We start from the raw sequence: 27,187 nt of genomic DNA on the forward strand, positions 1-27,187 counted from the left end.
TCAGGAGTAAGAATGCTGCACGATGTTGTGCTTGGAGACTCTGGTAGACGTGGTGCGAGTAGAATTAGAACAACCAGACTCCTCTAAACTGAAATTTGGCAGGGGGCCATGGACTGCGGCTCCAGAAACCTCTGTCTTTCTGGCCATCACGGAGGTTTCGGCAGGAAATTGGTAACTGGAGGCAGGGATTCGCACCCTTTCTGTCACTGTCACATTCGGTCCCGCTGCCACAGCGGCCGTGGCCAGGGGGTACTGCAGCCCTGAGCTGGGGGCAAGGAAGCGCTCTCTCTCCCTCACCATAACGTAATGCGCATCTGGCGGATGCTGAGAGCCTTCCAGAGGACCAGGTAGGCCCCTGTTAGGCTGAATGATTCTCTCAGTAACCACAACACTACTGTCATTAGCATAATGTGGCTCTGTGAAGGGAGGGGCCGGTGCATATGTCTGCTCCGTCACAATAAGGGCCTGGGACGGGCCAGGACCCAGGATCACGGTGCCTGGTGGCATCGTGGAGCCTGTGGTGTAGGAAGTTTCTGTCACTACAACGTTACCAGAAGCCAACGGATGAGGGAGCAGAGTAGCTACCTTTTGACTCTGCCTAGAAGATACGGAGCTTTCAGTGACTATTTCCTGAGTTACTTTCTCTGCATTTGCTTCATGCAAAGGTTTTGGAACCTGAAAGCTACTACCAGAGAAGTAGGCATTCTCCGAATTAATGCTGGTTTGCTCACTGAATGAGTGTGAAGCTGCCTTCGTCCTTGACGCTCCCACAGGTTTTTGCCTCTGCTCAGTTTCCCCAACCATATCTATTTTTTGACCCAAGCAAATTTCAGCTAGTGTCCTGAATTTAAACCCTAAATCATCTAGAAAGTGATCATCGAGTTCTCCTTCAATAAAACTGCAGCAGCCAATGGAACCATGGAGAGACGCAGTGTCTTCCTGAGAATAAACCAGAAGGCAGTCTTTGCCTATGTGAATGTCATCTTCTTCAGTGCAAGAGGCAGCTTTCTAAAATGGAAATAAAACACAGAGGTGTAGAATTAATGACACAACTTCACTTAAGAATAAGACTATGTTCCTGCCCCAAATGCATAACCTGAGTCTCCTTGTAAGAGAACATCAGAAAAACACACATGGAAGGACATCCTACAATACGGCTGGCACGTATTATTTTTTTTTAAATTCATATCATGAAAGATAAGAAAGGCAGGACTCTGAATTAGGTCTTAGACGGGAAAAACAATGGCTGCAAAAAGACATTATTGGGATAATTGGCAAAATTGAAATATGGAATATAGCATGTTAAATCTCTAAATTTGTTCACTGTATTATATTAAGAAAATGTACATGTGAGAGAGAGAGAGAGACAGAGAGGGGGAGAGATTAAGAAAGCAAATAGCAAATAGCAAAGGGTTAATAATTGGGTAATCTGGGTAAAGAATATACAGAAGTTCAAAATTTCTTCTGTTCTTGGAAATTTTCTGGTAAGTGTGAAATGATTTCTGAATAAAAAATTGCTCACATACACACACAACCAAGTCTGACTGGAGCAGGATTTGAGTGGAGAGGGAAAACTATTAAAATGAAACTAACAGGGCACCCCAGACTGGAGCTTGGCAGTGAGACAGAAAGGGGCTGAGCAGAAATGGTTTTCCTGACATGGACTGCATCACCATCTTCCCATCAAGCTAACAGGTGGGCAGATGACCTGAAAGAAACGCGGGAGTAGGAGACAGGACGGGCAAAAGCACTCCGGTAATTGGCTATCATGTAGGGAGGGGACAGAAATAAACTGGCCTCCTTAGAAGTCCATCCCTTCACTCGTCTCAAGTGTCCTTCAGATGCCCAACACTCTGACTCTGCCCATCCCTGTGTGGGGCACATGGATCTTCTTCTCAAGAAAGGTACCCAGCCCTGCTTCCAATTCCTCATTCCAGGCATGAGCTTTCTGACTACATCCCACCATCTTTCCTGCACCTCTCCTCCTGATTTTTTATGAACCTCCTCAATAGTGAGGCCAAGTAGACAAAATGTAAACGCACATAACAGATTGTGATTGTTAGGTTACGTATTCTCTCTGGTCCTCGCGGGATCATCCCTATCAGGTCTGCTCTGGCAGACGAACTGTACTCTCTGAGCCACTGACATCTGGCTTCGTCATGTGACTCGCTCTGACCAGTGAAATGTGAGCCCCCCCAAAAGGCAGCTGTTTGAGGAGCCAGTCATTGCCTGGTTCTGCGTGGCTCTGTTCCCCGCTCCCCGAGGACCGCACCCGCCCATTCCAATCTGCTCTCTCCGAGTGCATCTTAGAATGAAGGCAACACGGAGAAGAGCAGAGTTGTGTCAACTGAGAAAAACAGGAATGTGAGAAAAAAGCTTCTGCAAGAAGTAAGATTGTGGGGTCATTTGCTATCACTACAGAATGGAGCTAACTGATTTAATGGGCCACATCTGTCTTTCCTCACTGCCTATAAGCATTCTCTTAAAAAATGACACAGTCCTATTTAGACCCAAGGCAACGATTACCCGAATAATACCACATTCACATATAGATGTCCCCCTGCGCCAGCACCTATAAAAACCAACTCTTACCTTAGTGAAATAACTTTTTAAGAATTCTTCGTTGGCCACAACAGCAGCTGCTCGAGCTCCGGCCAGGTCTCTGGAAGACCCTGTGACTTTTGTGATCCTTGCTGTTTCAGCGCCTATGTTGGCTCCTGTTGTCCCTGTCACTTCAGTAACTCCACCAGAAATCAGGCTTCTGTGTTCTTCCCATCTTCCATCCACCTCAGACATCTCATGATGCCCTTTGATGAAGGCAAACCTATTTTCTTTTGTGGTTTCCTTGGTTGCTGTACTTCCCACTCCCATGTCGACAGCTACATCCTCTTCATTATCTGCTGTCACATGCAAAGGCACCACCTATAAAAGCAAATACAGTGGAGGGGTGAGAAGGATGGAGGTCAGTTCGGGGGGTAAAAGGATCTGAGCTAAGCAGGCAGGCGAAGGGAATAAGCTATTTCCACAGAGGCAAACTAGGAAAAATATTTTGGGTTGAATAACTTGTATTTGAGTCTTCTGAAGATCTCCATTCCACCTTCTTGCTTTGTTAGCTGATTATAACCCAAGGAGAAAACAAAAATTATTTAAATATGGTCTCAGCTCATTTATTCTATTGGCATCAATGGCATTTCAACTTTCCTCTAGGGTTTAATGCCTCCTTCTATAGTTATTAAATTTTTTTTTTCTAGCTGGACACATGGTTACTCCAAATAAAGACTATCTTTCCAAGCCTCCACTGCTACTCAGAAGGGCTACCTAAGTTCTGGGTAATGTGATTTCAAGCAGAAATGGGGTAGGCAACTTTTGGGAAGTGTTCTTTAAAAACATTTCTTCCAACCTGCTTTTTGGAATGTGGAGACAGCAGCTAGCTCCAGACAGAGCATGAAGACAGCATGGGAATGGAACTCATCCACGGAGGAACAACAAGGAAGGAGGAGCCGGGACCATATTGTAAAGGATTCATCATGCTGATCCTTGACTGCCCATATTCATATTTAAGCCTCTGTTATTCTGAGTTCTCTGACGCTTGATGCTAAATCGTGTCCTGTGGAACACAATGTTTATTGCAGATGGTGATGACTGGCCCGGGGTGAGGACGCAACAGACAACGGGATCTCCTCCTGTCTATTAAGTAGGGAGGAGAGAAGATCTTGCAAAATCTCAAAGCTGTTCCGGGGGTGGTGGGTTTACCTCTCCTAACCCTATATAGTGAGGGGAACAGAAATGGAGAAGCACATCCTTCATTCCCTGACCCTTTCTTAACATTCTCTGTAACATAGGACCTATCACAGTAGAATAAGACCACTTCAACTCTGCCCTGGCAACCAACACAAAATACGTTGTCATTTGAACTCTTTGTTTTAACAAAGATATGTGAATGAAATCTATAATGACTACGTTACTCTCTCATGACTTAAAATGTTAGAAACAGCTCCCAAAGGCCCTTAAATGGGGAAAGAAGGCAAGTTCCACTGATATCTGATTGTCTGACCTTGTCTTCAGGTGGCGCTCCTTCATTATTCCAAGGATGCAGCATCTCTATAGTGCCAGGAATGGGGGTGAAGCCTTTGGCACCTTCTCCACAATGGCACATCAGCAGTAAAAGTGGTACAACTGGACAGAAACAAAATTGAGTCCAGAGAAGGTTAATCCCAACATATTTCTAAATTTATATTGCCTAATTTTGGAATTTGCATTTTGCTTCTTAGAGTTCAGTCTTCACTTATTTACAGCCCTATTTTTGCATTTTTCTTTTCTTCACTCTGATCCAACCTCACCAAGCTTGTTTTGGTGAATCATATCAAAGCCTAAAGGCAGCATGAGGGAGTCCTCATTCATCACAGAAAGGTTGTGTGTGGTTGCTGGATGGAGCACCAAGGCTGGATTCGATAGCATACAAATCATCAAAGCCAATTTAGAGACTTAAATCTTCTTTTTTTTTCTTTTTTTAAAGATTTTATTTATTTATTTGACAGAGAGACGGAACACAAACAGGGGGAGTGGGAGAGGGAGAAGCAGGCTTCCCACTGAGCAGGGAGCTTGATGCGGGGCTTGATCCCAGGACCCTGGGATCATGACCTGAGCCAAAGGCAGACACTTAACGACTGAGCCACTCAGGCGCCCCGAGACTTAAATCTTCTGTTGTTCTTTTAAATCACTTTTTTAATATAAGAAAATTCACTATCCAAAAAAATATATATGTTAAAAAGATCAAACACTCCAAGGGCTAGGAAAATTTTAATATGTTCAAATATTCTAGAACACTGGAACTTCTAAAATACTTTACCACTTCATCCTGGAGTAGAATTTAGCAGAAGGCATGGCAAACTGAGGTTCAAATTAACATTTGAATGACCTGAGGATTATTTTCGAGAATGATTCTACATTAAAAGCCCTTAAAATATATATAATATTTCATCACGAATTCAATAAGATTTCAGGGCTCCCTCCTTAAATTTTATTCTATCTCAGGGAGGAAGTGAAAGCCAAAGTTGTCTTCTTGATCAGTGTAGTCAAGAATTAATTACACCTGAGGACAGTCATTCTCCAATTAGCTTTTACTGCAACTTCCATTTGGCAGCTTCCAGTGATGAATTGACTACTTCCTAGATCCCCTTTTGTGTGAAATAGCTGAGAGCTCAGTAAATATAGCCACTGTGAGTAGCTACACTGTGAGTAAAAAACTGAAATTAGCCAGTGGCAACTCAACCATTTCAACAGATTTAACAAATGCTCACCAAGTGTCTACCACCAGCCAAGCACCACACTGGGCCCCAGGGAGTCTGAGATGAGAAGGCAATGCAAGGGGTCTCTGGGTAAAGGATATAGTCCCAGCTCCAGTACCTGGTGACAGACCTGGTGAGCTGAGACAAGTCATTTCTCCACCCACGTCTGTACTTTTACCCGTAAAACAGAGACAATGGTATAAACGTACACTGTAAACTGTTGAGTGCTGTGCACTCAGCTGCACATCTAACACTGGCTTTGACAAGCCCCTCCTTCATCACTGACATCACTGGGGGTGCCTGAGAGGTGGCCCTTGTTCAGCGGCAAATGGAGTGGGATTCCACACGACCCCAAGCTGCAGTACTTTGCTCTTTCATGAAAGGAAACCTGAGGTCTTCGGAGGCCATGCAGGGAAGGCAGGACTGGTTGTCATTGTCAGAAAGCACAGAAGCGCTCAGAGGTGGGGCTACTGTTGGCGCAGGGGAAGGGGCAAGCAAAGCAGAAGGTATGAGGAGGCCGAGCCCCGACAAGTGGAAGGTGCAAAGCAAGAACTGATGGGAACAGGAGGAGTCCGTAAAATACCTTTGTATCCATCCACCCAAATTTACCCAACAAATCTTTTCTTTGAGAGCCTACCATGTGCAAGGCACTGTTCTAAGCAAAGGTGTGGAAGAACAGACAACGTCCCTCATCACAGAGCTTATCACCACCCAGGCTGTCTAGTAACCTTGGTTATTTAAATCGGGAAATGACATGTTTTTATAAAACAAAAATTCATTTCTATGAGACAAAATTCTGCAGAGGGCTAGAATAATCTTTGGTGAATTTATCAATGGTCACTTACTGTTTCCCTAATCACCCTTGGAAGTGTTCCCGTGTGGTGAAAGACTCACTGTGAGGAAATCAATGACTACTACTGCAACGAAACACTGGTAGGGCACTGAAATGAGTAGATTAGCTAAAGAGTGGCTTTTAAAATACTTACGTAGCAAGAGCAGGAGGGCAAAAATTATTAGCGCAATGGCTGCGGGTCCCAGGCCAACGGAGGAGTCACTCAGATGTTCCATGCAACTGCCACCAACCACACACTTACAGATTGTGAGTTTGAGCACCTGCTTTTCAGGGCAACTGAAACCCTGACTATCCGAAATCAGAAACTGAATTTCATGTCTCCCAAGCTTTTGTTCCTTTTGTTGCAGTAGCACACTGGTACCTACAAGGGGAGAGGTGGGCAGAAGGAAATAGAAATGAGTGATTACCAAGGAAGGGGTGAAGGGAAACATTCTTTAATTACTGATAATATTTAGCTCCAGTGAGAAGCTTTATTCTTGCTTAGCTTCTCTACTGAATTCACATTGTGGGCTTGTTAAAATTAGTCCAGATCCCCCCAAGAGGCAGGTTGATAGCAAAGAATTGGATTTGGACACATCTTCCTTTTATGATTAATTTTAACAAATATGTGTGATGTCTACTGAATGCTAGAAACTGTTCTACGTACCAGGAATACAGCAACAAACAAGTGGTGAGTTAAATGACATTTCCATTAAATGACCTTTATTTTACCATCTTGAAAAAACTTTGTTAAGGCAATTTTCAAAAAGACAATAATAGAAGAGTGTAGTTAATGCTTCCCCAGCTTTAGTAACTTTCAGCAATGGGCCAATCTCATTTTATCTAGTCTCCTCCTTTTTGTTCCTGATACTGTACCACTATATATTCAAAATTTTGAAAAATTTCAAATCTACAGAAAAATTGTAAGAATATTACAATGAATACCCTTACCCTTTGTGACTTGTTTACATTTTATAACAATACTTTCTATCCACTCACTTTTTTCTGAAGTATTTGCAAGGAAGTTGCAGATATTATGGTACACACATCAGCATGTACCTTCTAGGACCAAGGGACATTAGCCCTCTCAAAAAATTTAGTATTGATATAACTCATAGTCAAACTTTTCAATTGTTGCAATAATGCCCTTTATAGTTCTCATTCTTTCTGTTTTTTTTCCCTTGATCCTGCATTCAATCAAGAATTATGCACTGCCTTTAGTTGTCACCCCAATCTCTATGAATGGTCTAGGTCAGTCCCACCCTTTTTCTGGCCAACAAGACCTTGCATTTTTGAAGGCCACCTATTTCAAAGGATGCTCTGCAGTTTGAATTTGTCTGATTATTTCCTCATGATTGGATTCAGGTTACACATATCTGGCAAGAACATGACACAAAGTGTTGTATGAATGAACTTCTATCTTATTTTTTTTTTTAATGTGACTGATGATTGTTTTCAAATTTTTCTTTCACATGAATAAAAATAATGACCAGTTTTCACTTGAGTAAAAATAATGATCAGGTACAAGAGCTTAAAAATTACTTTGACATATTCATAACACTTATTTAAAAATAATAAACTTGCAAGACATGTAAACCCGGATGAACACAAAGATAAAAATGAGGTGTTTGGGGTTTGTTTTGTTTTGTTTATTTTTAGAAGTAAAAAATAGCCTCTTTTCATTTTAAGGTCCAAATTTTATAGAATTTGACCTGCATAGCTAGAATATACTTATTAAATCATCCTCAAAGCCTTGGAGAAGGGAGAAAAGCATCTAGTCATTTAAAGAAGTAAAAACTCATGAAAAAAAAAATCCATGAAAACATGGCCTGGAAGAAGAATGTAATTAAATTTGTGATTGGCTCTGAGGGGGCAAGTTGAGAGGGGAGAAAAGGCAAAATGAGGGCTTCTATTTTATCCATTATCATAAAAAAAAAGAGGTCTCATTCAAATATAAGAAACTGTTAATATTTCTTAAATTCCAGGTGGTAGGTACAAAGATGTCTGCCATATTGGTCGCTGGAATTTTCTGTGCTTTAAAATTTTCCCAAATAAATAAAAATAGATAGGAACTATTTATTATCATGACAGCTAGCCGATCGATCACCTTATTATGTAACGAAGGCGAAGAAAATTGGTTTACAGAATCCTCTCTCTCTAAATTGTCTAGGTATACAAAGTATAAATCTCAGCGACTTCCTCTTATAACACTCCAACATGCATATCCTTAAGAGTTTTGTGGTTCCTAAGACTATAAAAAATTCAAGGACCCATCAAATTCAAACATCTTGATCTTTAGATAGAAAACATATTTATGTATCCAGAAAGATTCCAGAGCTGGACTGCTTGGGTTCAAATCCTAGTTCCAGCTTTTAGCTAGCTGTGACCTTGAGAATTTTTTTTTTTTAAGATTCTATTTATTTATTTATTTATTTGAGAGAGAGAGAGAGAGAGAGAGAGAGAGAGAAAGAGAGAGAGAGAGAGAGCACCTGAGCAGGGGCAGAGGGAAGAGAAACAGACTCCCCTGCTGAGCAGGGAGCCCAACTCGGGACTTGATCCCAGGACCCTGGGATCATGACCTGAGCCGAAGGCAGACGCTTAACCCACCGCACCATCCAGGTGCCCCTGACCTTGAGAATGTTAAGAAAACTCTCTGTGCCCTTGTTTCTTCATCTGTAAAATGTTGACGACAGTAGGGCCAAACTTGTAAGGTGGTTAACTTTAGTAGAGTGCTTCATCTCCCAAACATCATATGTTTCTCAGATAAAATAAGTAAGAGTTGGAAAGCCAGTAAGTTCAATGCAAAACATGTTTACACATCTTAATAAAAGAAAGGCCAGCTCCAATTAAGCATTCGACCTGGGTGGGAGTCCCAGGCTTCTGTGAGTACAGAATTAGATACTGAACAGGGAGACCAACCACTTTTCAAGTTTTGAGGCCTGTGACTTAATTACCCTAACAGGAATCATCTGGATGTCTGCCACCCAGGGCTCATGCTAGCTGAAAACTTTGTCTTAAATAATTGGTAATCAGGATGGTGACGGTTGTCCTCATAGGGGAGGCAACTTGAGTTAACTGAGAGCATAACTATCTTCTGCCAGTGAGTACATAAACCCTAAGAAGATTTAAAATTAGTTATAGGAAATTTAAGCAAATTAAAGACATGGTTTTATTTTTTAAAATTTTTTTAAAGATTTTATTTATTTATTTGACAGAGAGATAGAGAGCACAAGTAGGCAGAGAAGCAGGCAGAGGGAGAGGGAGAAGCAGGCTCCCCACAGAGCAGGGAGCCCGATGTGGGGCTCGATCCCAGGACCCTGGGATCATGACCTGAGCCGAAGGCAGCCGCTTAACCGACTGAGCCACCCAGGTGCCCCAAAGACATGGTTTTAATATTTTTGAATCATGGCAATTATTTGTAATTGTTACTGTGTTTTCATACTTGCATCATTTTTAGGAAAATTAGCCCTATTAACGTGACAGCTTTGTACTCCAATTTAAAATATGTGATTATGTTACTGGTTTGTTCTTGTAGCTGTAGGTTGAAATATCACTGGTTTGTTCAGTATTGGACCACTGAAGAGGATTTCAGGTTCAGTGTATTTATAAGTCACATTTATTGGAATTTTAGAGTTATAGGGATCACAAGAAGTGAGAATAATGCATTTGATTTATTAATTCAGATCACTGAAATGCATAGGCAAAAAACAAAATACACTAAATTTATAAACGTAGTTTGAGATGTTGAAGGTGTTTGTTTACTCTGTAAATTGGACCAAATATTATCCAAAGCTTCTTAAAATGGCTATAAAAATCTGTTAGATTTAAAATAACAATAAATTTGTTAATTAAGAAAAGCTTGGGTCTTATATTTGAAACTTTTCTAAAATGAATACTAATTGTTTAAAACAAAATAGTCTCCTGGATAGTTTGTGGTATTCAAAACCACCCTGGAGGACATGCAGAAGCTCACATCAACAAGGGGTATGTCTAAGACACGGATATACACACAGGGCCACCTTGAATGGGGGCGGGGGTCAGAGAGACCCTTCCTCATGCTGTGTCCATCACTGACCAGCTTTGTGACTTTGAACAGCTACTTAATTCTAGGTAAACCAAGATTTCTCAGCTGTAATCAGGGAATCATGTTATAGATTAAAGGATTAAATGAGGTAGTGTCTATGAAGGGCCAGCAGAGGGCCCCGTACACAGTAAGTCATTCATAAATATTATTTTAATGGAACTGTTATCATAGCTTAAGAATTTAGAAGGCATCTACTCTGATTGCTGTGCTTAGACAGGCCAACCACTCCTCGTAAGACAAAACCACCATTTCAGGAGTGACTTAGGGAATACCCAGGTATCTTTAAGACATCAGGTTATTTTTCTTCTCTCCATCTTCTGTGACTCCAAATGGGGCATCTACTATAGGCTTACGATTGAAAGACACTATCCCTGAGCTCCACAACCTCATTTTATCAACTTCTGTACAAAATTGTATCGGAAATATAATTTATGAAAAAAGAAACACAGCCTATGTTATAACGATTTTAGATTTCTCTCAGGTTTGATATTTAAATATGTAGTCCAGTGATTTTGCTTACTTTCTTTGTGTACTATTTGCCATTTTTCTGCCATTCCGGCCGGTTTGTCGATGATGGAGAAACTGAAAGGCCCGCTGTATGTGGGTCCATCCAGGTCCTCTGCGGTCACATTCACATAATGCACGTCATCACAGAGAGTCTGCACTGGGTTGACCAGTGTGGGACAGTTGTCATTGATGTCCCCCACTGTGATAACAATAGTGCCCGTGATGGTTTTTCTGGGATAACCTTAAAAATGAGAAAGAAGAAATACGTATAGGCTGCTCATATTGCTGACAACAGACACAGTTTGAATTCTCTTTCCGGTTTGGTAAGGAGAAGGTACTAACAAATTACGGCACTTTCCATCCTAGATACATTTTAATATTCAGATCAAGTCATGTTTTTTAATTCACTAGATGAGTAGAAATGTGAAGGTTTTTTTCATTGGAGAGATTTGGTTTTCCTGCAAGAACAAAATGAACATCTTGGGTGTTCCAAAATAATTTTTAGATACACATAACCAAGAAAAATACATTTGTAATAACTTACTTTCGGATATTGCCAAAATCTTTGCAGTGTATGTACCATTTTGGACATATCTGGATTCAAAATCAGGAATTTTTACAAGTTTAATTTCAGATGTAACAGAATCCACAGAGATCCAGTTGTCTATATCTTCCAATTTGGCATATCTGTTATCAAACAAACATAAAAATAATTTTCACTTCTGGATAAATTGATAATCTCTAATAATCTACAACTCTTTCAAGCTTAATTTTTGGTTCATTATCTATGTTCTTGTTACAGGCATTAGTTTGAAATGTTTTTAATTTCTTGAAACTCTCCTAAAAAGCCCCTCTCTTTACTGCTTATCACCCTTATTTGGAACCTTCCCTATTTCTGTAATATACCCAGGACATAATGCAAAGGCAATCCTTTCTTGCCTACAAACCCAGGAAATTGGCAAGTTGTTCTGCAGTCTGTCCTACAGCTTTTGGTCTAGTCTCCCTTAAAATTTGGGGTAAACCTTTGGAGAGTAACTTAGTTACCCAACAACTGGTGGAGAAAATGTATTTGCTACTTTCTTGCCTCTGATACTTTATTTCAGGAAATAAGACAGGTTTAGACAGAATATAAGACAGGAAGTTTCTTTCTGAACTTTCTCTTTGTTGCTTTTCAGCTTTCTCTAGCCAGAATTACTTGGAGGTGAAGCACCCAGCCTCTGCCGCACACTCAATTGGTGGAAGGAAGGTGGTCGGGGGCGCGGCGGGGGGGGAGGGGCGGGGAATTTCTCCCTGATTCTCAGTTGCAGGTACAACTCTGGATAATTTAATTTCCAGACCTTTGGGGGATTGTAATGCTGGGAGGGAAGGAATAAAGTGTTCATATTTCATTAAGATTTTTTGAAGACAGGGATTTAAAGTAATTTAAAATAAGGAAATATATTCATAACTATCTCTTACTTTACATGGGCTACTTGTCCAGTGTCTTCGTCAAAAGCTTGAAATTTTCCAATTATTTGGCTTTGGCTTGATTTATCCATGCTCTCGCTAACATGAACTGAGATTGTGCTGCTTTTAAAATGAATGCCTTCTTTCACATTTTTCACCTTTACTTTGAAGGGAATGGATATAGGCTTATATTTATTCTTAACTGATTTGTGAAAAGCTGCTTTGTTGGTGACAGTAATGCTGAAATCAAGATTCTTTATTTCTTCATAATCTACTTCCTAGGAAGACAAAATCAAAGGGAATTCTTTCAAAAGAGAAAACAACACACACAGAGCATACAAACACACACATATAGTTTTAATGTTAGATATAACAATTTAACATATGGGGAATACATTAGCACTCAGTATTCTAACTCATACTGATACCAAGCAATTAAAAAGTCTGTTAGTTTGGATATTCATCAATGTTAAGGATGATTTAGGGCACAGCCCCAGTTTATCTTTTTAAAGTTCAAATTATTTAAAATATATTATATAGACATACACACATATATATTTAAGAATCCAAAATGATTCTTTTACTTTACTGGAAAAAGTTAATGGACATGCAATATAATATTCCTTAAAATGTATTCTATATGTTTGTTCCAGTGAAAAGGGTTACATGCCTAGTGGTAGCAGCCGGCTTGTCCCCCTAGTATAGACTTTCACTGCACATGAGCATACCAAAAAGCTGAGACCTCCTGGTTTAACCTGCCTAAACCCAAGGGTTTTCAAATTTATTTAAACAAAGAACCTATCCCCCCCTTTATAACATAACGTCTATTAATATCTGGTTTGCTATTAATTCCATAAAAGATTAACTTTCCTCCAAATATTGTTCTTTGTGAATTGTGAAATTTATAAAGTACATTTGATATAGTTAGTGTATAACTATACATATTTTATGTTCCAATTTGTTCATTTTCTTTTTATAAACATTTCTACAGTATTCTATTTAGATATATTTATTTTACTTAGCCATTTGATTATTAGGCATTTGGACTATATGTAATTTTTAAATACAATTAACACCGCTGTGAACATTTTTACACAAATTATTTTTCCTCTGTTGAGCTACATCCCACTATGAAAAGAAATACCTAGTCAAAGGTTATTTAGATCCTGTTGATTTTTATTTCTAGTGGTCCTGACCATTTAGATTCATGGGCCATTTTTGCTTGTTTCTTTAGTGTAACATTAAATGTATTACATGTGTTTACATGAATTACTGCAAAGCTGTTCACTTTGTTTTTCGATGATTTATTACAAAATTATGTTCCTCTCTGTAGGGTTCTGGATGGGTAACAGCTTCTGACCTCTTTTTAAAATGGGCCACTAGGGTGTTGAGACAAGGACTCAACAGAAAATGACTAGAGAAAATATACTCTTTGTGACTGTAGAATCCTTTTGAAAGTTTTCTTTTTAAGCTGCTATTGCACTTGACATGTTTGTTTTAATAGCATGACGTATGCTGGATGCAAAATAAAATATTCCAGCCAGATGTCATTAGTAGTCACAGACCATGGAAGGCCACAACAATGTTAAAAAATGAGCTAGGTACTAGGGCCATAGAAACTGTTTCATGGTGTTTATTATAAATAGCCATACTTCTCCAAAGAGAAAGAAAAAAATTTTCAGCATCATGAACAATGAATGAGGGCAAATACCTCTGTTTTTAAAACTGTCAACATATTTTATCATTTCCATTTTTGCTACTTTTAATAGCGTTAAAGATTTTAAATGTATTTGTTAAATTGTTAACAAAGCTGTGGCTTTTCCTCATACGATGAAATATCAGTATCTGTATTTCCACAGTTTATAAAGTTTCTGTTCTTGGGCCGCCTGGGTGGCTCAGTCTGTTAAGCGTCTGCCTTCAGCTCAGGTCATGATCCCAGGGTCCTGGGATCGAGCCCCACATCGGGCTCCCTGCTCAGCGGGGAGTCTGCTTCTCCCTCTCCCTCTGCCTGCCGCTCCCCCTGCTTGTGCTCTCTCTCTGTCAAATAAATAAATAAAATCTTAAAAAAAAATAAAGTATCTGTTCTCCTTTTGACAGCTTTATTGAGGTATAATTTACATAGAATAAAATTCACCCATTTGAAGTGTACAACATGATGATTTTTAGCAAACCTGTACAGTTTTGCCAATGTCACTACCATCCAGTTTGAGAACATGTTTATCACCCCAAGAAGTTCCTTTTTGCCTGTTTGTAGTCAATCATTACTCACAGCCCCAGCCCTGAGCAATCAATGTCTAAATCCACTGTTTTGCTTTTCTAGAAATTTCACGTAGATAAAATCATACAATATGTACTATTTTGTGTCTGGCTTCTTATACAAAGCATGATTTTGAGATTCATCCATGCTGTAGTAAGTATGAGTACTCCATTCCCTTTTATTAACCAGTAGTGTTCCATTATGCGGATATACTGCATTTTACCTGTTCATCAGCTGATGGGCATTTTTATTGCTACCAGCTTTCGACTATAATGAATAAAAGCTGCTTATAAACATTTGCACAGAAGTTTTTGTACAGATATATTTCTTTCTTTCTTTCTTTCTTTCTTTCTTTCTGGACATGCAAATGTTTTATTAGTCTTAAGTGTACAACATAGTGATTTGACACTTCTACACATTATACAATGTTCACCATGATAAGTGGTTACCACTGACATCACACACGTTTTTTAAAATATATGCTTTTATTTTTCATGGGTGAATACCTAGGACTAAATCTTTGGGTCACTGAGTAACTACCTGGTGTTTAACATTTTAAAAAACTGCCAAACTAGCTGTATCATTTTATGTTTCCACCAGCAAGAGATAGGAGTTCAGTTTCTGCATAATGTTGCCGATTGCTAGTGTTGTCAGTCTTTTTGACTATAGCCACTCAAGTAGATGCATTGTGCTATCTCTTATAGCTTTAATTTTCATCTTCCCTAATGACTAATGATGTTGAGTATCCTTTATGTACATATTTGCTATCGGTATATCTTCTTTGTCTAACTTCCTTTGAATGGAATCTGACTATTGCTCTTAAAATTCGGAAGCAATTCTTTATATAATTGAGACAGTAAATTTATAATTGTCTCAACCTGTTGTTGTCACTTTAATGCTAATTTTACTATTTTTTGCTATGCCCCCTTTGGTAGAAAGAACTATATCCCTTTTTGTGCTACCATGGTAGAGTGAGAATACTTCTAGAACTTCTATCATTCATCACTGACTTTCTCCTTATGTAGTATTGGCTTTTTGTCTTAAGCATCTAGCCAAGGTTGTACTCATATTCTATGACTAAGAGGATTGCTTACTTCTATATAAGTAGGCAAATCTATTTGTCTCTGATGCCATTATCCACTTCTTGCATAATTATAAAATGGGTCTTCCCTTTAAACATGAGGTAATCTTATTCTATTTTCCTTTACTTTACAAGTGGTACTCTAAGTGCATACAATAGCCTATTAATAAATGGTGCACATAATTATTACCATGAAAATTCAAGTTACTATTTCTCTATTCTGTTATCATTATTCCTCTCCCTATGGTTGGACTTTACCTACTCTGTCATATATTAAGTTTTTGTAAAAGTTTAGAAACTTCTGGAATCAACTTTGTGTGTGATTAATGGAATAGTATTTTGAAAGCTGTAAGCCATTTAAAAATACATTGACATTCTTCCTTACTTATAATGTTAGATAAAAAAATCCATCCTATAATTTTTGTTTAAAAAATTCTGTGGGGGTAGGGGCATCTGGGTGGCTCAGTGGTTAAGTGTCTGCCTTCAGCTCAGGTCATGATCCCAGAGTCCTGGGATCGAGCCCTGCATTAGGCTCCCTGCTGGGCGGGAGGCCTGCTTCTCCCTCTCCCACTCCCCCTGCTTGTGTTCCTGCTCTTGCTATTTCTCTCTCTGTCAAATAAATAAATAAAATCTTAAAAAAAAAAATTCTGTGGGGGTAATAAATTTCAAATGTATAAGACCCGTATGCTTAATAAGATTTTCTTTCACTGATTCAATTAAGCACAAGAAGTCAGACCATTGTGTTTCAAAATGTGACCCTCATACTACTTACATTAGAATCACAAGTGGATTTCTGTTATAAAGGCATGTTCCTGAGCTCCACCCCATCAGACTTGATCATGGGGCCCAGGAATCAGCATTTGGGGCATATAACTTTACATGGTGACTCTTAGGCATAGTTAAGTATGAAGACAACTGGATTCAAGCTTTGTCAAGTTATTACAGCTTTTGTTTTTAGATGCTATTAGGGAGGTCTGGCTTTATGTTAAGTTGATCAAATAAGAGATAATAAATTGGGGATAATTAGTAGATGCAAGAGGTCATGATGTAAGGATGCCCTAGTCAGACACAGGTTGCAAGCAAGACAGGAAGTGTGCTGAGCAATAATGACGCTGGTATCATGTTGTCAGATTAGGATTTGAGTTCCCTGATCGGAATTTGGACTGTAGTGTGACCATTTGCTAACTACAGAACTGGGGCAAATAGCGAGGTCTCCAATCTCAAACAATTGTGGTGTCGGTTGAGTATATAAAGCACTCTTAAGTGTTTGAGGCTTAAAATACAATCATTTCTTTCTCTGCACCAACTTTTCCCATTCCAATTTTGAACACTAAGTGCTTACCTTAATAAGGGTCACGATTCCTTCATTTGTTTGAGTATCAGTTTCTATGTGGAAATAACCCATTTCATTTCCTGATACAAATGTAAAATTTGCTAACCAATTATCAGAGCCTATTTCATCTGCATCGAACACTTTTATGCGCATAACTTCTACATTGGCTTGATTTTCTTCAACTACCCATTCAGTCTGCAAAACATGAACACAGGGTTTTTATTTCAATGTAGCACAAACGTGATATATTTTTAGGTAGGACTAAAATATGAGTAAGGAGATACATCTGTTATAAAAATAGTTACCATTCCATTTTTGACTACAGGTATATTGTCATTGACATCCAAAATATGAATCTGAACTTGAGCTTGTTTTACTGGTTTATCTGTAATTTGTCCATTGCCGTCTCTTGCTTCTACCGTCAAAGTATAGCTGCTGTGTTCCTGCAAGGCAATGAAAAATATCCATCTGGGGTGAAAATTGATCACTCCCAAATCTGTCTTTCTAGTTCATTTCATCATCAAGAGAAAGAACTACAGTATATTTTATTCATAAATACGTTTTACGATCTGTTATTCATGTGAGGATGCTGTTTATTTGCCGTCAGAGCATATCTAGAAGCCAGAAAAAGCTTAAAGAAGTTGTCGGTAGTCAAATTCTTAAATATGTCATTGGTGACATTATCAGGAAATGAGTCCCTCCTTAAAATAGTCTGTGCACAAAGAAGTGCCATTCAAAATGTAGTTTGCTCTACAGGGAAGTGATGGGGGGCGTGACTATAGGAATTGGTTCTTTCTTCATTTTTAGCTAAGAATTAAGCAAGGAAAACCTAGTCCCCAAGAAACCTTGGCTGGTGAAGAAAAAATGCGGTCGATTTTGTCCAGACATTCTGAGAGAGATGATTCTTAGAGAACCTGTCCTGGAGGATGATGTCTCACATGGTATTCCAAAGTGAGCCCTTCTCTTCCACATGGTCCCCTTATGGGGGCTCCATTTGGTAATGCTGGAGTGTAAGAAAAAGCGGGGGCAGCCAGTGCCAATGCATGGGGTCCTGTGTGGGACAGAACAGCTCATTGCGAGTCAGGACAACTAAGGCCCTGGAGCCAGTTGCTTGGGTTCCATTCTGTCTTTGTCACTTGCTAGCTGTGTTGGAAATACCCTTAATCCTTTTGACCCTTGGCGGCACATGGTAGATGCCCAATAAGTGACAGACATCGTTATTGGCTACACTTGCCCTACTTCACAGACAGCAGTTTGTCACAAATCAGGATAGTTAAAAATAATACTTTTCCATTGTAATTTTATGTGGAAAGGTACAGAGTAGAATTTTAGGGAGTAATAATATTCTTTAGTTTTACAGAGATCCTGTTAGCGATGTTGGGCACAATCTTCTCCCTCTCTGGGCAAAATGAAATCATTTTCCCAAGTAATACAAAATATAGTGACTGCACCTGGATGATGACTTATGTTTGATGACAATACAGTGTTCTTAGGATCATCCACATTTTCCTTGTGCACACTGTTAAAACCTTCATGTATGTAGCATTTAAAAAATCTTCTATTTCCTATTTTCATCTAAAACTTTCCCTTTGAGTTAGAAATAAAAAAGTGAAATGTTTGAGAATAGCCTGCTCAGGAATCCCACTGAAATTTTCCTCCAATTTGGGATTTACAATGATTCTTTCCTTTATGAATATTTCTATTATCCTGAGTAGGACTCTTATGTCAGTCTCTGTTCCTCCCTCTATGTCTGTATTAGCGGTAGAGGAGACCCCTGATGTTTCATTACAGAAGCACAACACAAATTATGAATCATTGCTTTAGGATGCTCTAGCAAACAGAATCCTGACTGGAAAGGCCCTAGAACAGAGCTGTCCTCATGTTAAGTTTTCTAACAGTCAAATTTTAAAAAGTTAAAAAAAGGTGATACTACTAATTTTAAACAAATACATTTTATTTAACCCATGGTATCTTAAATATTATTGCATCAACATGCAATCAATAGAATATTACTAAGGTGATATGTTACATTTTTAAATTCATGCTAAGTTTTTCTAAGCTGGTGACTTTTTTACATTTATAGCACATCTCAATTTGGACAAATCACACTTCAAGTGCTCAATGGCCACATATGGCTAATGGCTACCATACTGGACTGCACATCACTAGAAGAGGGTATTTCTAAGATTTATCCTATAAATGAAGAATATCTAAGAAAGTAAGAAAATTAAAAAAGAAATAAAGAGAAAGGAAAACCTGAAAAGATAAAGAAGAGTTTAAAAGATGAGCAACATAAAATACTAATTTACCTCTCTGTCCAAGGTGAAACTGGTTGTATAAATCTCCCCTGTGTCTTTATTTAGGTGGAACACTGGAGGATAAGCAGGCTCCTGAGATACAATTCTATAGGAAATTTTAGAATTCAAGGTATTGGGCTCATCTGCATCTGTTGCGCTGATTTTCATCACAAAGGTATCTGGCATTAGAAACAAAGGTGTCCAAGGTGAAGCTCAACTTTAAGCACAAGTTATGTACGTTATTATTCTAATTTCATCCTGTTCACAAAAGGATTTCAAGTGCTTATCAAAATCGCAGTTTACCAAGATGAAAAACTTTAATTGGATGAGAAAGTAAGTGTGAATGGGGTGCAGAAATAGGAAAGATAAGAAAAGGGCAAGGCTGCAAATTTATTTATAATAGTTCTAACAATCAATACAAAGAAGGATGAACAGGTACAAATACATGTTTAGTAAAATACAAACAATTCAGAAGAAGCATAGCTGTTCTTTTATTATGATCAAAGAGAAATCTCTCCTGCAAATCTTCACATGGACGACTGCATTGGACCATGTTGTCAATAAACCCGACAATAGGAATAATGTAAGTCAAAGGTCAGTGAACTATGGCCAGTGGGCCAAAGCCAAAGTCAGCCATCTGTTTCTGTAAATAACATTTTATGGGAACACAGCCACATCCATTTGTTCACAGGTTGTCAATGGCTACTTTCCAGCTACAAGCCAGCATAGTTGCTACAGAGACCTAACCCATCCCGTCGATCTGCCATGTCTGTTCTTTTCTTTTTTTTTTTTAAGATTTTATTTATTTGACAGAGAGAGAGATAGAGCAGGAACACACACAGGTAGAGTGGGAGAGGGAGAAGCAGGCTTCCCACTGAGCAGGGAGCCCGATGTGGGGCTTGATCCCAGGACCCTGGGATCATGACCTGAGCCAAAGGCTTAATGACTGAGCCACCCAGGCGTCCCTGCCATGTCTGTTCTGAGGGTAAAAAAAAGATGTCACATAAAGCCTTTAGAATTTATCACAGAAAAAGCGGTTCCAAACCTAGAGGGATAGGTTTGTTACCATTTGTCCTGTGGTAGTACTTAGCCTCCATCAAGATATAGGATTTAGCGTTCAGTTATATAATGGGGTTATTAACATGACTGGTGGTACTCATTCATAAAATTAGAAACTCTGACCTGCGGCACTCAGCTCTTCAATAGACCCAGCAAAGACGTCCTGTGTGAACACTGGCTCATTGTCATTGATATCTAGAACTTTAATGCGGAGTTCTAATGGTTTCTCCAGGTTGTTTCCTCTTTCATCCAAAGCATAACCAACTAGCTGAAATCATGACATAAATAATATGAGATTAAATGTAAGCTAAAGTAATTAAATTACCACAATATAAAAACAAATCATAACTATTACCAAAGAAAAACTGCAAACTAATTAATGTAAAACTGTTCTACTTACCAGAAAACTTGGTGTTTCTTCTCGATCAAGAATCCTGGTGATGTTCAATTCTCCCGTGTTTTTATTAAAGACAAACACACCAAACGGTGACTCTGTGATCCCTTTTCCAGTGTATTTGTAGGTAATTTTTAGTCCTCTTTCTTCTGCAATATCAGAATGTATCTAACATAAAAATAACAGAAGAATGCCCCAAGTTAAACTCTGTAACTTACATGCACATATTTTTAATGAAAAATTTCCCTCTGAAGTTGTCATAATGTTGATAGGAGGGAGTGGGGAGAACACAAGCACTCAAGAGAAGATGGCTGATGTCAGAGAACCTGGTTCAAATCTTGTCTCAGCCACTTACTGGTTATGTGATACTAAGAGTTATGAAACCTCATTGTGCCTCAGTGTTCCTATCAGGAGAGTGGAGAGACACTACTGCCTACCTCTTATGGTTGCTATGAAACTAAGATATCATTAGGGGTATATCTTGGGAGGACAGATATCAAATTTAGCACATGAGGAGGGGCGCCCGGGTGGCTCAGTCAGTTAAGCATCAGACTTTTGATTCTGGCTCTGGACATGATCTCAGGGTCATGAGATTGAGCCCAGTGTCGGCCTTCACGATGGGTGTGGAATCTGCTTGAGAGTCTCTCTCCCTCTCTCTCTGCCCCTCCCCCCACTCTCTCTCTAAAAAATAAAAAATAAATAAAATATAGCTTATATTTAGCACATGAAGAAAAAATTGCAGTGTCAAAATCACCTCTATAAATCCATTCAATCATCTGGAAAGTCTGAATAAGGCATCCTTCTATAGAAGGATTAAAAAAGTCAAGTGTCTTCCCTGCCTGGAATGCCTCAGGAAATTCATGCATCTAACCCATTTCTAATGTCTTTGGTAGTCGTCTTTTTTTTTCTATAAACAATTTCATTCGTGTCTGTAATTCTTCATTAGTAAATGTGTCTCTGTGGTCCCCTACTGGTTCCTTAATATTCTTCTTCAGACATCTTAGAAGCCATGGCCACTCACCTACCTGATCACTTCTTTGTCCTGAAACTTGGGGATTAGTTACACTTCCTTCCTATAGGTTTCCCAACATGCACTGGGGGTGGGGAACTGCTGTCGAGAATGACCAAGGAGACAGCAGATGGGGGCCTCCAACCTCCTGCTACACCACACCAGCTCTGCTCCTGAAGTGGAATGGTGAATCTGGGGCAGTCCACGATTACCTTTCACTGAGCTTCTGTCTCCATCTGTTTGCCTTTCTCTTTCTCTTGTGCTTCTGTCTGTCTCTGTTTTTTGCCAAGTATATGCATATATATACAAACATGTATGTGTGTGTGTGTGTGTGTGTATGTGTATAGTATTTCTAAAGAATTCTAGATCTTCATGTACTAATTATATATTACATCATGCTATTTAGGTTAAAAATAACCTAAATGAAAGTGTGTGGACATAACTGTTGGTTTGTTTGTATTTATGTATATACATAAGAGTATGTAAGTATATACATACTTATGAATTTCTTAAGATTTAGAGGACACTACACTGTTGACAGTATTACCTCTACAAAGAGAATTTGGAAAGTTGGGGAAATTCAACAAGATCTTTTACTTTTTATGTAAATTATACATATGTGACAACTTTTTATGTAAATTTTACATATGTAACAACTCACGTAATGTAAATGTAATGTAAATGTAAAATTATTAAGAACAACTAATGCTCACTGAATCCCAAAGAATCAATGCATTTTGGAGAAACCTATTGAAAAAAATGTATGAATGACTCGAACACCTCAGAAAACCAAACCAAACCAGCAAATTTAATTGCTTGTATACATACTATTATATAAAGCCATAATTAAGAATTCAAATTTTAGAAGGCTTTTATGAAAAAAATATGTTCCTAGACAGAGGAAATCATTGTCTTCTGTTCTGTAGCTGCTCTTCCTTTGAAGGGGCTCGTTTACAATTTGGAAAGATAAAGATAATACTTGTATATGAACATATATTCATTCACACGTTTCCTGAGCCCCCACTGGATATTGGCATTGCTTGGGGGTACAGGGCATGAGCTATGAGCCTAAGAACTAAGCCCCTGCCCCCAGGGAGCTTACACTCTACTAAGGGAGACAGACAACAAACAAGTAATGTATGGCATGTCATGTAGTGGAATGCACTATAACCAGGCTGAAATGGAAGTAAAGGGATAGAGAGAGATGGGGTGAGGCAGAAAAGGGAACTCTTTTAGGGGATGACACTTGGGAAAAGGCTTGATGCTGTGAGATACTGCAAGTATCTATGGGGAGAGGATTCCAGGCACAGGGAGTAGCAAGGGCAAAGGGTGATGAGCTGGGAAGAATCTGTGTTGGTTTAGGGATGTAGGAGAGTGACAGATGGGGGGGGCGGTGTTAGGAGCTGAAGTTAGAGAGGAGGTCTTGTATTAGAGCTCTACAGGTCAGAGTAAAGAATATTCCTTCCACTGCAGCAGGAAGGTGGAAGGTTGAACATTGGGGGTGAACATTGAAAGCCCTTCATAAGGGGGTGAACATGCTTTGATTTGTCTTTTTAAAAGATCACTCTGGCTGCTTTCTGGAGAATGGACTGTGGCAGGGTGGGGGATGGTAAGAGCAAAGCAGGCAGACAAGGTCAGGGGTTCTTCTGCTAGCTCAGGTCAGAGACGACACTGACTTGGACGATGGGGGTGGCAGTGGAGAGAAGTGAGCAGATCTGGAATATATTCTGGAGGTAGAACTGATAGTGTCTGCTACATTTTTGAAAAACTGGGTAGAATTATAGTGTCATTGACTGAAATGGGTAGAACTGATGGAGGACAGTTTCAGGGGGACAAACTAAGGACTCAGGTGTGCACATGCTAAGTCCGAGATACATACTAGCAGGATTACCATCTAATTTATTAAAAATAGGACATTTTGAGAGTGAAAGGGGGTTATCAATTATTAGGTCAGGACAATGGGTATATACCAAGGATGTATGGTCACCCTCCCTATTAGATACCAGTTCTTTTCATTTTGAAAATTACTTTTTATATGTAGGGTGGCAGAATATGCCATCCCCAAATATGTCACTTTGGTGTAGTATTAATTTGAGCTGAAGGCAATTGAAAAGCAGATTCAAGAAAAGTTCTCTGCCCTTCCCCTATGTGCCTAAAAGCAAGCCATAAATTTGCAAAGGTGTCCTCCCTCCCTTCTGTACCAGGAAGGACAAAATTTAATCATCAGAGACAACTTCAGACCCTTATCAGCTTAGAGAAGGCACCAAGCATCCACATAACGAACTGTATTAACTAGACTATCTCTATCACTGGTTCCCCATATATTGACCTTCCCACAATTTTCCATCCCTAGAGATTCAAGGACCTTTTCCTTTGTCTTGTCACGTCTCTAAAGTTTACTGTTGCTTTGCTAAGATGCTTTATAAGCCCCAATTCTAACCAAACCTTTGAATTATTCATCTCTGGGTACTCCCATGTGTTATAGGAGCAATACACACATTAATAAACTTGTTTGTTTTTCTCCTGCTAATCTGTCTTTTGTCAGTCCAATTTATAGGGCACCAGTCAGAGAACGTAGGGAGGGTAGCAGGAAAAAGAATCTTTCCTCCTCTACATATAATATTCTCTTTTGAGTATTGTAGCCCTCTCAATTAAACAAAGATTCAACTAGTGTCAGATCCCTGACTCTTAGGTGAATCAAAGCCCCAAATCCTATAATACATATAGAATATTAAAAGACTCATTAAGTACATTTTATTATGCTCCTTAAATTTAAAAATGAACATAAAAGTCTCCTCCCACTATATTTCAATAATATACATATAGTTCCTATTTCTCTGTAGAAGGTACCTTGGCAATCGGATTCCTTTTGGACAGATCCTCTCCTTCCCGAAGAGCCACCGGGGCGGTGATCCAGGAACGCTTTTGCCGCACTGAGTGAGTGTGTTTAGGAAGCAGAGTATTTTCATTTGTGTTTAAAACCTACAACAATAAAATATTGTCAAAAAATTATTAAGTATCCTAAAACATTTGTATGGTATTCTGTAATTTACAAAACCTTTTTTAATTATTTATTTATTTTGTAATTTTTAAAATTTTTTATTGTTTTGTTAATCACCATACATTATATCATTAGTTTTTGATGTAGTGTTCCATGATTCATTCATAACACTCAGTGCTCCACGCAGAATGTGCCCTTCTTAATACCCATCACCAGGCTAACCCATCCCCCCACCCCCCTCCCCTCTAGAACCCTCAGTTTGTTTTTCAGAGTCCATCGTCTCTCATGGTTCGTCTCCCTGTAATTTACAAAAACTTTAAAAATAGTTACGCAAATCTTAAGGTATAAATTTCATATTTTTTAACAGGGTTCATTTTCAAAGGGGAAGTATATATACTCTAACAAACTCCACAGGCATTCAAGAAATTGTCTCTCAACCAGCAGAACAGTATAGTTTTGTTTTTATCAGTAAGAATAGATTTCCCAGAGTGAAGAGTTACAAAGGCTTATTAAAGTGTCCAGACTAAGGCCTAAGATGGAGTCGCCTATGCTAAGCCTCACATCAATACACTGGAACCTAACTAAATTTCTGTGCTTGGATCTCCCAGAAAAGGAAGGCCTAGGCCAAGCAGTCAGCCCTGCCCTGTTCAGGATGTTATCTTATCTGCCCCAGCTCCAAAGTGACTATGCTCTAATCAATCAGCAAATCCAGTGTATAACTTCCTATTCTTGCTGGCTTTGGTCTATAAAACCCTCTTACTTTGTATAACTCTTTTCTAGACTGGATGCTTCCCTATTCATGATCACTGAATAAAGCCAACCAGATCTTTTCAAAATTTATGATCACTGGATTGTTCTTTTAACAGCCTAGAGTAATTGAGTGACCATAAAAATTGGCAAATTAAAAAATAATATAGTGTGTCAAAAATTCTTTCCTTATCGAAAACGAAGTTTCATTTTTCTGTGGTGGCTTATAGTTTAAAAATGAATTATTAAATGTTTTAAAACTAAATCTTAGTAACTAACCTGTGGCATCAATTTAACTGAAATCTAGTGAAACTGTCAGTTAATGAATTTATTATTTAAAGGATGAGGTAAAGGATTAAACTGTCCATCTTTTGTTTTCAGAACCTTAAGTAGAAAAGATTTATTCTATCTATTTGCAGTTGGGCTTTAATAGACAAACATTTTATGCAAGGAAAATTTCAATACAACTGACCTAGTATATTAAGATCAGAAATGATTATTATACTAGGTTTATCATCTTATTGTGTTGCTCTATATAACATATATTTTTCTCAGAATATACTGGTTATCACTAGGTCATTAATTTTTTAAATTTTTAGTTGAAAAAATTTTTCTAGAACTTAAAAAATTAAATTATGTAACAAAAGAGCAAAATAACATTACAGTTCATAATGTAAAATACAAAACTTTATTCTACTTTTTCTCTTACACTTCAGAGTATTCACCGTTAACTGCTTGATGATCTTGTCTTATGACCTTACAGTTGCACATGTATAAAGCTCTTTGCCCTATAAAAATGGAATTACATCATACATCTTATTCTGCCCCTTGATTTTTCATTCAGCACCTCATCATGGACATTCTTCACGTACCATAAGTTGTTTTACCATCTATCAGTGAACATTTAGATTGTCACAAAATGCTGCACTGAACATCCCTGGATATATGTTCCGTGCACTTGACTGGGTGGGATTGGCTAGGTCTAAGGGACTGTGCATTTTTATTCTGGTAAGGCATAGCCAAATTGCCTTCCATGAATTAAACCTCTGAGTCCAAAACACAGAAATGATCCCCTTGGTTCCTTACCTCTAAATGGAGTCCATTTCCAAAGTTAAAGCAGATCTGGAAAATAAAATTATTTATTTGTTGTTTAATATAATTTATCACTCAGTTCAGTTTAAATACTTGTTGATAACTTACCACGTAAAATAGTATAGATATTTAAAAAAGGTTTAACCACCACCATTACTATCCTTCTTCGTAAAAAAATACTTAATTTTCCCCTTTGTCCACCACGCCCCCCCACCCCATGATGAGGGCCAGAGACAGGAATCTACATTCTTCTTGATCCACACTGCCTCCTCCAGGAAACTCAGAACACAACTAATACCTGAAAAACAAAAACAAGAACCCTCCATCTCATGTTCTCAGGGACCCACATAACTTTCCTCAAGGCCTTTAGTGTGAAATACACCGTCCACTCCTGGCTCGCCTAACTCCCATCATTTCCAGGGTCACCTGCATGACCGCCCATATTCAAACTTCATACTGAAATCCCACCAACTCTTTTCTTTGGTTCTTATCAAAAGCTGTCACATTTTGGGCTTCTTCATCACACAGAACTACATTACAGTTATGCTTACTCTAAAATCTGCACAATAGGGGAGCGCCTGGATGGCTCAGTTGGTTAAGTGGCTGACCCTTGATTTTGGGTCAGGCCATGATCTCAGGGTCGTGAAATCCAGCCCCACCTCGGGCTCCATGCTCTGTGTGGAGCCTGCTTAAGATTCTCTCTCCCTCTGCCCCTTCCCCCATGCCCTCTTTCTAAAAAAATAAATTTAAAAAAATCTGC

At 38.8% G+C, this 27,187-nt stretch overlaps 1 protein-coding gene across 1 annotated transcript; it reads right to left on the bottom strand.

Moving 5' to 3' along the window:
- Window positions 1-26,859, bottom strand: DSG2 (desmoglein 2). Its single transcript, XM_028098192.1, has 15 exons — window positions 26,854-26,859; window positions 26,422-26,457; window positions 24,438-24,569; window positions 20,585-20,746; window positions 20,308-20,452; window positions 19,138-19,304; window positions 17,134-17,271; window positions 16,838-17,023; window positions 12,170-12,435; window positions 11,256-11,398; window positions 10,725-10,952; window positions 6,275-6,502; window positions 4,055-4,176; window positions 2,593-2,922; window positions 1-1,008 (listed from the first exon to the last, which is right to left on the bottom strand). The coding sequence occupies exons 1-15, from the start codon at window positions 26,857-26,859 to the stop codon at window positions 1-3; spliced, it is 3,297 nt and encodes a 1,098-aa protein (XP_027953993.1).
- Between the last annotated feature and the right edge of the window lie 328 nt (window positions 26,860-27,187).

The sequence above is a fragment of the Eumetopias jubatus genome, unplaced genomic scaffold (assembly GCF_037043125.1).
Source record: "Eumetopias jubatus isolate StellerSeaLion01/CBP00866 unplaced genomic scaffold, mEumJub1_p1.0 scaffold_16, whole genome shotgun sequence".
Classification (NCBI taxonomy): Eukaryota; Metazoa; Chordata; class Mammalia; order Carnivora; family Otariidae; genus Eumetopias; species Eumetopias jubatus.

Excerpts from the sequence above, each read along its gene's own strand:
- DSG2 (XM_028098192.1), bottom strand. Across the intron at positions 12,436-16,837 it reads GAATCGTGACCCTTATTAAG|GAAGTAGATTATGAAGAAAT; the intron begins GTAAGCACTTAG and ends TTGTCTTCCTAG. Across the intron at positions 2,923-4,054 it reads GAGCGCCACCTGAAGACAAG|GTGGTGCCTTTGCATGTGAC; the intron begins GTCAGACAATCA and ends TTGCTTTTATAG.